This window comes from Rhinatrema bivittatum, chromosome 11, assembly GCF_901001135.1.
Source record: "Rhinatrema bivittatum chromosome 11, aRhiBiv1.1, whole genome shotgun sequence".
NCBI classification, from domain to species: Eukaryota; Metazoa; Chordata; class Amphibia; order Gymnophiona; family Rhinatrematidae; genus Rhinatrema; species Rhinatrema bivittatum.
Genome location: NC_042625.1, coordinates 19,932,887 through 19,947,843, shown reverse-complemented (window position 1 = coordinate 19,947,843; position 14,957 = coordinate 19,932,887). Strand labels below are relative to the sequence as shown.

The following is a 14,957-nucleotide window of genomic DNA, read 5'->3' as shown; positions in this document are numbered from 1 at the left end:
TTTGCACGAATTGCCTTTCCAGGGGAGAGGGAGCTTCCACGACCCCACAGAGGGTCGTGATGAGGGTGCAGTCCGTAACAGGAGCATTCGGGGAGCTGCCCCCGTCGATTTCAGGCCCGTTGCCGCAAAACGTGGGAACAGCTGGCATCTTGGATCCTCTTGGGTCTGTGGCCTCCGGAGCGGGCGCCATTTTGGGCCCGTTGCTGTTAGCGGCCTCAGCAGCGCAGGAAGGGGAGCATCTCCCTCAGAGTCTTTCGCCGCAGCGGAGGGTCCCTGAGGGGGACCGGCCCACAGGTCCCGCCAGCCAGGGCGCTGGGGACGTCCCTACAGGGGACGAGGATGATGTATCCTTGGATTCATCATTTTCTTCAGATTTTGTTCTTCTAATGCATAAGACCTTTAAGGCCCGGAAGGCAAGCAAGAAGGAGACCCCTTAGTGTGGAATCTCAACCCAGGGCCCCGAAGCGGGCCAAGACCGTACAGGACCCAGGTCCTCCACCAGGCCAGAGGCCCCTCAACTTGAGAACTCCGCTGGCGGATCCGGATACCTCCTCGGATTCAGAAGACCAGGATGACCAGGATTTCCCTTCCCAGCCCCCGAGGGGGGTAGAGGGGGAGACGGAGCAATTTCAGAGTGGTATCTGGGGGTCTCATGGGCAGACGGAGACAACCCAAAGGTTGTCCATCTGTTTCGAAAAGATGAGTTGGGTTCACTCATTCCAGCTATTTTAGGGGAGTTGGGCATCCCACTTCCCCAGGAAGAGACCCGTTTGGGGGCTACGGATCCTGTGGTATTGGGCCTACTGTGTCCTGCGTCCTCTTTCCTGTTTCATTTCTCGGCTGCGGATTTACTTTTCAAGGAATGGGACACACCGGACTTGGGCCTTAAAGTGGCTAAGGCTATGGATAAACTCTATCCGCTTCTTGAAGAGGCATTGGAACTTTTAAGGGTTCCTAAGGTGGATGCAGCGGTGGCTGTGGTCACAAATAAGACCACCATTCCAGTCACTGGGGGGACGGCCCTTAATGATTTACAGGATCGTAAGCTGGAGGTTCAACTTAAGATTTTTGAGGTTTCCGCACTGGGAATCCGTGCGGCAATGTGTAGCAGTTTTTCATTGAGGTCAGGCCTGCGTTAGGTACAGCAGCTCCTGGCTAACAAATCACTCTCTCAAAAGGAATCTCTCCAAGCAGGGCGTTTAGAGGCGGTGAAAGTCTATAGTACTGATGCCTTTTACGATTTGCTTCGCACGTCAGCCAGAACCATGGTGTCGGTGGTATCCGCAAGGCGTCTGCTATGGTTACGCAACTGGGCGGCGGATGTGTCTTCTAAATCTCAGCTGGGTTCCTTGCCGTTTAAAGGAAAGTTGCTCTTTGGGAAAGAGCTGGAAGACGTAATTCAGTCCTTGGGCAAGAATAAGGTGTGTCGCTTACTGGAAGATAGACCGAAGTCGAGAGGTTCCTTCACTTCCATGGCTCGTTTTCATGGAGGCCGGAGGTCTAGGATTCTCGGGGGTCAGTTTCTTCCTTTCGTCACAATGCCACCAGACAGCAGATGTATCCTCAGTCCTTTCGGGGGCGGCGTTTCGGTAGACCTGACTCCGGCCCAACCGCTTCGGGCGGAAAGTCTTCACAATGATGTGCGGCCGGCCCATTCCTTGGTTCCTGTGGTGGGAGGCAGATTGTCTCTGTTTCACGAGGAGTGGGTCAAGATCACGTCGGATCAGTGGGTTCTATCAGTGATAAAACACGGTTACACGTTAGATTTTGCACGCCAGCCCTGTCAGAACTTTCTTGTCTCTCCATGCGGTCATGCAACCAAGCGTCGGGCAGTGCAGGAAACACTGCAGCGCCTTCTCGACCTCAGCGCTGTTGTTCCGATTCCTCCGTCGGAGCTTCAAAGGGGTCGTTATTCCATTTACTTCGTAGTGCCAAAAAAAAGAAAGGACCTTTCGGCCCATCCTCGACCTCAAGCTGGTCAACAGGTGTCTTCGAATCCCTCGCTTCCGAATGGAAACGTTAAGGTCCGTCATTGCGTCAGTTCGGCAAGGGGAATTCCTTGTATCTCTGGATCTAACGGAAGCGTATTTACACATAGTGAGTCGGGCCGATCATCAGAGGTTTCTGAGGTTCTCCGTATTGGGACAGCACTACCAATTTCAAGCCCTCCTGTTCGGTCTGGCCACAACACCTCGGACTTTCACCAAGATTATGGTGGTTGTGGCAGCGCAGCTCCGGAAGGAGGGGTTTTTGGTACACCCATACCTGGACGATTGGCTAATTCGGGCGAAGTCGGAGGTGCTTTGCCAGGAGGCGATACACCGAATACTTCAGTTGTTGAGAGCCCTCGGCTGTATAGTCAACATGTCCAAGAGTCGTCTAGTACCGTCTCAGTCGTTGGCTGTCTCAGTCGTTGGAGTTTTTGGGACCTCGAACGGAGGAACGGATGATCAAGCTTCAAGGTCAGGTGCGAGCCTTGTTGGCCAAGCGAATTCCAAAGGTATGGGATTACTTGCAAATTCTAGATTCCATGATTTCAACATTGGAATTAGTCCCATGGGCACTTGCACATATGCGGTCTCTACAATCAGCTTTGCTTTCCCGATGTAGCCCGGTTTCGGAACAATTTCATCTTCCTTTACCGCTGACGGAGTATGCACGGGCCAGCCTGGATTGGTGGCTGCTTCCGGACAATTTGAGACGTAGGGTTCCTTTAGCGGTTCCCGACTGGACTGTGGTCACTACGGATGCCAGCCTGTACGGTTGGGGAATGGTGTGCCTGCGGAAATCGGTACAGGGGCTGTGATTCCAAGAGGAAGCGCAACGGTCCATCAATCGCTTGGAGACCAGAGCGGTGAGATTGGCACTACAGGCGTTTCTTTCGATTCTCCGCGGCAAGTCAGTCAGAGTTCTCTCCAACAATGCGACCACAGTGGCTTACATCAATTGCCAGAGTGGAACCCGGAGTCAACCAGTGGCATTGGAAGCTCATCCGTTGATCTCGTGGGTGGAACAGCACTTGGACAACATAGTGGCATCTCACATAGCCGGAGTGGAAAACGTCCACGCGGATTTTCTCAGTCGCCATTCTCTAGATCCCGGAGAATGGGAGCTCTCGGAGGTAGCTTTTCAGATTCTATGTACTCGGGGCACGCCAACTATGGATCTTATGGCCAACAGATGTTCTTCTGTATGTGTTTCCACCTTGGCCTCTCATAGACCGGGTTCTTCACCAAATATAATTACATCCGTCGGAGGTAATTCTGATAGCTCCAGAGTGGCCGAGACACCCTTGGTTTGCGGACCTGATCAATCTGACTATAGACGGCCCCTTACGGTTCCAGGACCTGCCGAATCTGCTTCATCAGGGTCCTGTTTGTTTAGACCAGGTCGAGCGCTTTTGTCTAGCGGCATGGCTTTTGAGAGGAAGTGGCTGAAGTCCAGAGGGTACTCGGATGCCGTTGTGACTACGTTAGTGCAGTCACGGAAGACTTCTACATCTTTATCTTATGTACGAGTGTGGAAGATTTTTGAGGCGTGGTGTCTTGACCGGAGTATCTTACCTACTCGGGCAGGGATACCGGACATTTTGAGTTTCCTTCAGGCTGGTCTGGCAAAGGGCTTGTCGTGTAGTTCTCTGCGGGTGCAGGTGGCAGCTCTCAGTTCTTTACGAGGTAATATTCAGGGTACGGGTTTAGCGGCACATCCCGATGTCACTCGATATCTGCGAGGGGCAAAGCATTTGCGTCCTCCGGTGAGGCAGCCGTGCCCATCTTGGAATCTAAATTTAGTTCTTAAAGCCTTGTGTATGGCCCCTTTTGAACCTCTCCATAGAGCGATTTTGAAGGACCTCACTTTGAAAGTGGTGTTCCTGATAGCGATTGCCTCTGCGCGTCAGCTGTTGGAGATTCAGGCCTTGTCATGTCGAGAGCCCTTTTTGAGAATTTTGGACTCTGGTGTTTCTCTGCGTACAGTGCCTTCTTTTCTTCCCAAGGTGGTGTCCTCCTTTCATCTAAATCAGTCAGTGGAGCTTCCTTCCTTTTTGGACTTGGATAGGGGAGATCCCTTGTGTAAGGATTTACGGAAGCTGGATGTTCGTAGGGTTTGCTACGATACCTGGAGATTACCAATGGTTTTCGAGTTTCTGATCCACCTCTTTATGCTCTGGAGTGGGCCAAGGAGGGGCAACATGGCGTCTAAGACTACCATTGCTCGGTGGCTGAAGGAGGCCATAAATTCGGCTTATTTATTGAGTGGTCAGTCTTTGCCCAAGGGTCTTCAGGCTCATTCGACTCATGCCCAAGCTGCCTCCTGGGCGTAATGTCAACTGATTTCACCTTGGGAAATTTGGAGAGCGGCTACTTGGAAGTCATTACATACTTTTGCCAGGCATTATCGCATAGATGTCTGAGATTCCGGGACAGCTGGTTTTGGAGAAGGTGTGCTCAGAGCGCGGGCCTCTCCGGATCCCATCCCAAGTAAGTAAAACTCTGGTACATCTCAGGAGTCTAGACTGATCCGGGTACATACAGGGAAAAGAAAATTGGTTCTTACCTGATAATTTTCGTTCCTGTAGTACCACGGATCAGTCCAGAGTCCCGCCTATTTGACACTTGAAGATAATGGAGAGTCCGCACTGTTTTTCCTGTATCGACAGATCATTCGAATTTTTCCAAATAGCACGAGTTCTGTACCCATGTGGGGGGTTCATGAGCCGGTTTAAGGTTGTTAGGTTACTGTACATAGTTAGTTTAGGTTGTTTTGGATCCATTCTGCTTTGACATTAAGTAATACTGCCAGACTGTAGGTGGCACCATCCTATATAAGGCGGAGTTTTGTTGGTAAACCTCTGTCTCCATCTGCTAGAGTCGGGGGGCAAAACCCAGGAGTCTGGACTGATCCGTGGTACTACAGGAACGAACATTATCAGGTAAGAACCAATTATCTTTTTGTTTCTCTTTGAAGGAGGCATAATTTGGGAAACATCTCAATATATGCATGCCTAGTAAATATCGGTATTGTGATCATCAACCATCTGAATATCTTTTGCTACTTAAAGCCATGTATTTAGTTCTGTCATCTGTTTTTACAATTGGTGAGTTTTGTGTTTGATATTAACAAGCCTATTGTGTTTTATAAGATGAGGTGGAAAGATGGTTTGTATAATGTTTGAATTTTCATAATTTGAGCATATTTTATAATATGATATTTTACCTCTTTAGGTTGGCTGTGGCTGATCAATACTATAATCCTTGAGATCTCTTGATGTCATTAAGGGATAGATTTTAAAAGGTGCACGCGAACATCCATGTGTGTGCGCTTCCCGGCGTGTGCACATGGATGCACCAATTTTATAACATGCCAGCATATGCATGTTATAAAATGCACGGCTTAATTTTATAAAAGTACGCACAGCGATGAGATCAAGCCTTTCCCAGTTCCCTCCCAGTCAACTCCAATGAAGAAGCAGACTGGAAGGGAACTTTCCAACCCACCTAACTGCAATTCCTCCCTCTTCCCCTCTCCTCTCCTACCCTCACCGCCCCCTATCCTAGCTAACCCCCAATTTTTTATTTTACCTTTTGCTCCCTTCAGGAGCAGTAGCAGCTTGTGCACACCGGCAGGCTACCGGCGAGCATTTCCCTGGCACAGCGGCAAATGGTCACAGTATTAGCCGCCTCCAGCCCCGGCCCCCTGGACTGCCCCTTTCTCTGGGCCTCAATATAATATTTTATTAGTATAGAAAAAACCCCCCTTCTATAACCCTACATAGACAAATTAAAACTAAGCTAGCACATTCATCCACATACAACACAATAAAAACATTGCATGAAGTTTGAAAAATTAATACACAAATATTTCTTTCATATCGGTATAATTATACATTCAATTCTGTAAGTACAAATATGCAAAAATCACACATATAATAATTCAACACTTTTCATAAATTTAGAATCCATCTGTAATGAGTCCGACAAAAGATATCTTCGTTTCGCCTCTGTTATCTTGAGGCTTCCTCAGGGACTATTTTAATAGCGTTATACTTGCAGTCATGCAATTGCCATGTTCTATTCACTGCAGCCAAATTCGGACGCCCAAATGTTGCAACATATCTATAAAGAATATTATCAAAGGCTGGATAATTCAAAATGCCGTTCCTGTGGCGTACATCCTTCAGTTTATTATGCAATTACACTTTCTCTTGACGACAAAGCAAAGTTTTTGCCACATCAGCCGGCCCACATGTTCAAACTATCATGACGGTTTCCTCGGAAGTGACGTAGACTAACGTCACCACTGATGTGGCAAAAACTTTGCTTTGTCGTCAAGAGAAAGTGTAATTGCATAATAAACTGAAGGATGTACGCCACAGGAACGGCATTTTGAATTATCCAGCCTTTGATAATATTCTTTATAGATATGTTGCAACATTTGGGCGTCCGAATTTGGCTGCAGTGAATAGAACATGGCAATTGCATGACTGCAAGTATAACGCTATTAAAATAGTCCCTGAGGAAGCCTCAAGATAACACAGGCGAAACGAAGATATCTTTTGTCGGACTCATTACAGATGGATTCTAAATTTATGAAAAGTGTTGAATTATTATATGTGTGATTTTTGCATATTTGTACTTACAGAATTGAATGTATAATTATACCGATATGAAAGAAATATTTGTGTATTAATTTTTCAAACTTCATGCAATGTTTTTATTGTGTTGTATGTGGATGAATGTGCTAGCTTAGTTTTAATTTGTCTATGTAGGGTTATAGAAGGGGGGTTTTTTCTATACTAATAAAATATTATATTGATGCTAATTAATGTCTCTCTATTTTTGTTATATGTTGATTACAGCGATATAGGGAGTAGTACTTTAAATTGCCCTTTGTATTGTTATACCTTTCTCTGGGCCTGGCACTCCTGCGCATATCGGGGTTACACGCGAGCCAGGCCCCTTTGAAAGTGCGCACAACACATGCAAGGCCCAGCCACACATGAAACCCCCATTTTTTACCCACGTGGTCAATTTAAAATTCAGCCTTAAATGTGATCAGCTTCTACAGTACGCTTCTAGATATGGACTCTATGGTCACATTATCCCCCTGATGAAGCTCTTACCAAATAAACAGTTTGTGTAGGGGCTCAGTGGGGTTATTTTATGGATCTCTTTGAACGACTCTCAATGGCAATTGTGTTATAATTAGTGAGGTTTGAGTGGACGCTTGGACACTGGCAGCTAACCACGCCCACAGGGGTAGTCCCATGAGGGGCCACAGGTCAGGCTCAGCTGAGGACACACAACATAGAATTATCTTTTATTAAACAGAGTTGAGAAGCCACCAGAGGTGGCAGTAGTGAGTAGAGATGAAGCCCAGCTGGGCTTGTAGTCCCTCAGGACACTGGAACAGCGATTCCTCAATAGCTGTGCTACAGTGGAGAGAAACTGAGATAGTGAGTACAGTGGAGCATACACCGGGTTCTGGTATAGAGCCTCATTGGTTGATTACTCACACAGTTGTTTCTCCTGGAAGGTAAAACAGAAGCTGGAATAGAGGCAGGCCCTCGAGGAGCGAGTACCTGGTTCCAGGGAACAGCTCTGAGAGAATGTAGATGGTAACTCACTGATGGTGTAGGCAGCAGTTTCTTCCAAGCAGCTCAGGCAGCGAGTCCGGGAACATGGGCCCTTGAGGAGCGAGTACCGGTTCCAGACAGCAACCTGAAAGAAAAGAGAGAGGTCCCCGAGGAGAGGGTACCCTGATAGAGTAAGTCCAATTAAGGAGAGGCAGAGTAGCTAGGTACAGAGAGCGAATCCCATCCGTAAGGAGTCCCTTCACCACCTTGCTAACTCGAATAGCTAGCAAACAGAGTAGGCTTTTGTATCTGGGATGCTTGACGTCATCACAGGGGGATGCCCCTGAGGTTCGTGCCAAAGAAGGAATAAGAAGCAGGGCCGCGCGGCACGAGCGCCCTATGGTACCTGAACAACATGGCGGGATGCAGCGCCCAAGCCAGACCAGGGACGCAGGGGAGGACAGCAGGCAGACACACATCAACCGCGGGAGGAGTCACCAAAGAGGTAAGGAGGGCGGAGTGGAGACGTCGGGCAGCGACAGTCATAACATGTATCTCCGAAGGGACAGAGACCGGATGGAGGCGGTCCAGAGAAGGGTAACCAAAAAGGTGGATGGTCTTCAGCAAATGACTTATGAGGAGAGATTGAAGAACCTAAACATGTATACCCTGGAGGAAAGGAGGAGCATGGGTGATATGATACAGACTTTCAGATACTTGAAAGGTTTTAATGTTCCAAAGTCAACGACAAACCTTTTCCATCAGAAAAAAATCAGCAGAACCAGGGGTCACGATTTAAAACTCCAGGGAGGAAGACTCAGAACTAATGTCAGGAAGTATTTCTTCACGGAGAGGATGGTGGACGCCTAGAACGCCCTTCCGGAGGAAGTGGTGAACACCAAAACTGTGAAGGATTTCAAAGGGGCGTGGGATAAACATTGTGGATCCATAAAGGCGGTTACTACCCCGAATCAATTAAGCCTGATGCTTCACTTGGAATACATATCCAGCGCAGCTCACTGCTTCAACGGCAGGGGGATGAAGAAAAGAGGATTTATATCCAGACAACAACCAACAAGGACTGAATTGCACAGGCTGGGTAAACAAAGAGTGGGAGTAGCTTGCTTATTGTGGCGGTTTCTACCCCTAGCCAATTAGATACTTTACTTTGATGCAGCTCCAGCACTACTCTCTGCATCAATGGCAGGGGGGAAGGAAATTGGAACCAAAACGTTACCAGTAAGGGCCAAGAGTAACAGATAAGCATGAGAAAAATAAGTGTGAAAGCGTGCTGGGCAGGCTGGATGGGCCATTTGGTCTTCTTCTGCCGTCATTTCTATGTTTCTAAATACAAAATTTTTTCCTTAGTTTTATTATTGCGTAAGATATTTTCTATTTAAATCCTTATTTAAGCTTTTCTGTAGCATTTTTAAAATGTATTTAAAATATTTTTGTAAGAATGTTGGCAATTAGCCTGTTAACCAAAGGTAATTATGAGGGTATGTGTATACATTTTGATTAAAAAAAAAAAAGTATGCATGTAAATTCTTTTTTGACAAAACTATATGCACAAATTCTGTGTATGGGGTTTGGCTGGGATCATTTTCAATGCAAAAATATGCACATAAGTCTGCTTTGAAAATTGATATCACTTGGGCTCACATTTGTCAGCTAACGTTTGTGTTATGATACAAAATTACCTTCGGTGTTTAGGGTTCTGGTTGTATTTATAGAAAATAGACATTTTTGATCACATGGTACATTCCCAACCAATAAAAAAAAATTGATGCTAGAAAACCACAACAGCAGCACTACTTATGGAAATATTAGAAATGTCAATACCAAGCAACTATTTTCTGATTGTATATGGAGAGAGAGCAAATCCCAAGACATGCAATCAGATACCAACACATGGTATAAAGATTAGCCTGTGCTAATCTAACATGAGATAATTAGCATGTACTAATTTTGGGAGTGTTCCTGGACAATTTTTAGACCTTTTGCTTAACTTTCTCTCCATTTTAAATTATCAGTATTTTTCCTGGGTAGTGGATGGTTTACCATGATAATAGCACTTTAAAATCATAAAGTACTCATTAGCAAAGAAGAAAAGAAAATGGTCATTCATTCCTGGCTTTTTCAGGCAGCTGCTTTCTCCTTAGTCCCTAATGGCAGTACAGTCTGCAACTGAAATGTACACCAAGCTTATTGATCAGGAGACATTACTCCAGTAAAACATGCATATAATTGGGTGATTTCTTTAATATAGAACTTTAAATGAGTTGTTAAAAATTGAGCTAGCTGTTGGGCGGACGAGATGAGCCTTTCAGGCTTGTTCTGCTATTATTCTGTGAGGCTATGGATGGCGCAGGCATTAATTATTTCTCTTGCAACAGTGACTCTCTTCTTCCATTTCCTTACTTCCTCCTTTATTCGGTCTCTCTCAGCTTTGTCTGTGCCCTCTGTGTGTGCACAGGAGCCATGCTTTGATTCCTGAGGAGACCAGAAGTCGGGTTCTCTATTTACTGCATCTCACAGAGATGATTTATAGTGGCAGATACTAGAATAATTTCCATTAACCGAGACATAATGAATCCAGAGGAGGGAGACTGCACAATTGACATCATAGTGGTGTACTGAGGGTATCCAGTAGTGACATCTTGCTGCAGAGGAGCTGCCCTCTTAAGTTCTCTATCTGATTATAGTACTCAGAGTTCCTAAGAAAGGCATTGCTTTAGACAGATCTTTAGAGCTGAATTTGTGCCAATCGTTTTTTATAAGAAAACGAAATACATGCTCAGCACTAAATATTATGAAATGAATTCTAACTTTCAAAATGAAGTAAAACGCCTTCAGTTTTCAGCTCCCTCTGTTCTGTGGTAGTGGTTCTCTGGGTGCAGCTTACACAAGGGGTTTGGGTAGCCCAGATTCCCAAGATCCCAGCATTGCCGGATCAGACATGAGCTTGGGAGAACTTGAGCACTCAGTAGGGACAATCATTCTGCTGGAGCCTCACTGCTCTTAACCTGATATTTATTTTAACAATGGCAAAGAAGTGTTGAATAGCAAAATGAAATGGATGCTCAGCAAATTTGGACCGTGCTAATTATCCTGTGATAAAGTAGTGTGGACTAATTACCATAATTACCATGCAGTTTTATCACAGGATAATTAGCCAGTGCTATTTGCATGGGCTATTTTATTAGCCCATGCAAATTTATCATCTGCTAATTAGCCCATACTAATTTAACCCAGGATAATTTATCATGGGATATTTAGCATTTGCTAATTTTGCAAGGGATTATTAGTCCATGCATCCTTTTCTGTAAAAGGTCTTTGGAAGTAAATGGAAAAAAATATGTGGTGATCAGAGAATGATATCTGGCATACACTATAAATAAAGCCACCCACACTTCCTCATACTTGAATAATTGAATCCAGAAACACTGATTTTAAAGGACTTTCATATAGATCTGGGCTGTGTGCTCTTGTCTGCTAAACAGACTACATTCACAAATCTACCCTGGGTATAATCATTCTCCTTTTATCACAAATCCACGGAATTTTTTTAAATTGTTTTAATTGCAAATATAAAATATATATATTCAATGGGCTTGTGATCTTCACTTGGAGCGATGGTATATAAAATAACCAAATAAATAAATAAAAATGACCAATGATTATAGCCAGGGAAGATTTCTGAATGTTGTGCATTCAGCAGGGAAGAGTACACAGCCTAGCTTTTTATGAAGGCCTTTCTGGCATAAAGCATTCAAGTGGGGGTTATTGTAGGTGTTTGACAGCTATTATTAATTATATTATACCATTAATTTGAGGCAATCGTTAACAGTATAACTAGTGCCACAGCGCAGGCATAGCTCAGCAGATTATATTGAGTGGTGAAGCTCCAGACCTTGGTCTTTCATAAAGTTCTGCAGCAGTGAAGGGGAGAGATTTAAAGGGCTGGTTTGTTTTCCACCTTGCTGGCAGATGCTAATTTTGGGCGTAGTAATCTGCGCATTTTAATTCAGCACTGGTTAACTAGTCCCTGCATACCTTTCAATCAAATATCGCGGAAATAACCAGAATAAATGATATGGTTCTCAGCAGGATTCTTCCCGAGGATGATTACTTTGCTTCTTGATTCAGAAAACATCATTCCTCTCCCCCAGCATAAGCTTCTTCTTAAAGCTTGTGTCTTTCTTGAGATGTGCATTCACTTGCACACTACACCAATCAATTTAAAGGATCAGGGCATCATATGTTTTCTCTGCAAGCTGTTTATTGAACTTGAGATTTACAGTAAATAATATATTTGTAAATTATTCTTAAATACATTAGCTGTACTATCTGATACTTGACTCTTTGAGTCCATCGGTTTGAAACACCCTTTTCATTTTTAACACTTTAACTCCTAATTAAGAAAGTGAGAAATAATTTTCAACACAATCATTATCACTTAAGTCTCATTTTGGGTTGCCATTTCCTTAAATAGTCAATAAAGATAAAATTGTAACAGTATAGCTTCGACCAAGGACTTTATTTTGTTCATTAACAATTCTGATGCCCAAAACTTTACTTTTGAAAATCTTTACATGCATTAGGTTAATCCAGCAAAACAGTTTCATCTACAACTTGTTTACTGGCTTGTGTTTGCTTGGAATTAGATTTAAATAGAATTATCCATAATTATGGCTACTTTTTTGGTCAGTTTTCAGTACTTGGCTTTTTTTAAAGAAGCTACAACTTTAATGTTAAAATATATACGGCAACGTTTCACATTGAGGGATGTTGTTCCAGCATCATTTCCAAGCGGATGACGAAGTCGAAAAAGAGTTTTGTTCAGGAGTCTTTGTTAACCTGGGCAAAATATTTCTTAGCACACCTTTGAAAGTTGGAGCAGAAAAGTAATATACAACCGGATTGAGCATGCTGTAAAAGTAGGTGAAACACACTGTCAAATAAAAAGCCGTGCTTGCATCTTTAAACTGCTGGCATCCCTCTTTATACTGGAGCTTCATGATCCAGACAGAGATTCTGACCATATTACTGGGGAAATAGCAGATTGTAAATACAATTGCAACAGTGAGAACAAATCTGACTGCTTTTTTAATCTTTCCGTTTCGATCGATAGTCTTGCCTTTAAGCTGCCAGGTAATGCGTACTGTGCAATACGCAATAATGCAGACAGGTATGAGGAACTGCGAAATGTAGTAAGCATCATGCCAGACAGCTGAGGCAAAAGAAGCCGGGCATATGTTAAAGCTGTCACACTGGGTTGAATTTTGGAATTGAAATAAATGAGGTTCGGCCAGGAGATAGGTGGTCATGCTGAAGATTACCATCCAGAGTAGGCACGAGACGATGATGGCATCCCTACCAGAAACCCGATTTATTCTCCAGAATGGATGAACAATTCGGAGGTAGCGGTCTACAGCCACAACAGTGAGAAAGATTATGCCAGCCGCTCTGTTTGCAGCAAGCATGAAGAGCAAGACTCTGCAAGGCACGTCGCCGTAAATCCAGTTTTTTTTTCGGAGATAATAATCCGTCCTAAACAGAAGGCAAAAGAGCACCATAAAGTCTGCTACAGCCAGGTTGAGCAGGTACACAGAGTTGGGTTTCCACGTTTTCATGTGGAAACAGAACATCCACAGACCAAATCCATTGCCTGCTAGTCCAAGTATAAATTCCATGATCAGGACTGGAGGTAGAATCGTGAATAGAAGTGGCTCTTGGAAGATGCAGCAATTACTAATGTTCATGTCTTCACCAACCAGTAAACTGAAAAAAATGGAAGCATTAATTTTATAAAGGCTTTTCCTTTAGCCAACAGAATCCACTGGTCGCTCTACTCACATCCTCTAAATGTACCGATGCTTGTAACAGGGACTAAGTGAACTTAATTGGTTGATTGTGTCCATAGGTTTTTAATATTTTGCTAGCAAATTAGTGTTTCATCATAGAGTCCAGCTGCGTCCTGGGACTCACGCCTTTTGATGCTGGGATCCCTGGTGATCTGTGCTCGGGGACTTTAATGTGACATATTTGCATGCATGATGTACAGGGTAAAATAAAAATAGAAATTCAAAGTTGAGCCCTTGTCCTGTTCTATTAATGCTTCCTTTTTATATGCTTCTTGAGGTGTGCAGGGATCACACAGAGGTCAGTATAAATACTGAGGACCTTCCTAACATCAAAGGTAATAGTTGTACCTTTTCATAAGCTATTTTTATCATTAATCCCATGAAAACATTATATATATATTGCTTACCAAATGATAGGGTGTGCTAAATCATTCACTTTACTGAGATTTGCAAAGTCAAAAGGAACAAACATCAAATAATAGCTTAAGAAAATGTTTCCTTGTTCAGTGTGCAACATGATAAAATTTAGAAAAATGTTAAAGGATGGTAACACTATATTGTGTGATAAAGTTGTTTGTTCACCAGCATTTCATCTCAAAAGGTTTGGCTTCAAATGTAAATGACCACAACTGAAGTATAATTCCAACTGCATGAACACTGAAGTAACAATAACATAGTAAATGGCGGCAGATAAAGACCAAAATGGCCCGTCCAGTGTGTCCAGTAAGGCATTCAGGGTTGTAACTGCTGCTCTGTGCAGGTTACCCCCAAAGCTCATCTTATTTCACTGAGGGCATCACTTTTGTGCCCCATCCCCACTACAACAGTATGAAAGATATTCTTGTTTGTAGGCCTCTTTTTCCTTTCCATGCATTTCTGTGATGTTGTGTTACTAGAAGATTGACTGTTATATGAAGCCCATTGTCATAAAGATGGATAAGCAAGCAATGGAAAACTTCACCTTAATAAATGCGTTCTTGATTTGGAGGAACTTGGATTACTTTAACGAGATGTGTTCCTTGGAAATCATTTTTTTAAATTGCAAAATGAAGTTCCTATCTCAAATCTGTGGAGGATTGTGAACGGCATTCATTTGTCAGATGTAGTCCTGAAGACAGCAGCGCCTGTGTTACATCTCCAGGTTAATTTACTATATAACTATCCAATACAAGCATCCGCTTGCAAAGCATTCATAGGTTAGAAACCTGGAATATGACATCAGATAAAGACTATAAGGCCCATCTAGTCTGCCCATTTTCCTTTTTTTGTGGTAATACTGCAGAGTCTACTTCACATTCGCCACTCTGCAGCTAAGGATCCTCTGTTTCTTCACCATGCCCCCTTAAATTCTGACAATGTTTTTACCTCATCACTTCCTTTGGGAGGTTGTTTCAAGCGCCCACCACTTTCAATGAAGAAATATTTCTGTCTTTAATTAATAACAATTGCAGTTATTGATTGCTACTATACATACAGTAATGTACATCTCAACATTTAAACAAATGTTACATTCGATA

The 14,957-nt window shown here is 43.6% G+C and overlaps 1 protein-coding gene across 1 annotated transcript; it reads right to left on the bottom strand.

Moving 5' to 3' along the window:
• Positions 1 to 12,375: 12,375 nt before the first annotated feature.
• Positions 12,376 to 13,338, bottom strand: LOC115073116 (hydroxycarboxylic acid receptor 2-like). Its single transcript, XM_029571293.1, has one exon. It carries the CDS (start codon positions 13,336 to 13,338, stop codon positions 12,376 to 12,378), a length of 963 nt encoding a protein of 320 aa, XP_029427153.1.
• Positions 13,339 to 14,957: the final 1,619 nt, after the last annotated feature.

What these genes read in the sequence shown, in the direction of transcription:
- LOC115073116 (XM_029571293.1), bottom strand. Translation starts at nt 13,338, where the DNA reads ATGAACATTAGTAATTGCTGCATCTTCCAAGAGCCACTTCTATTCACG.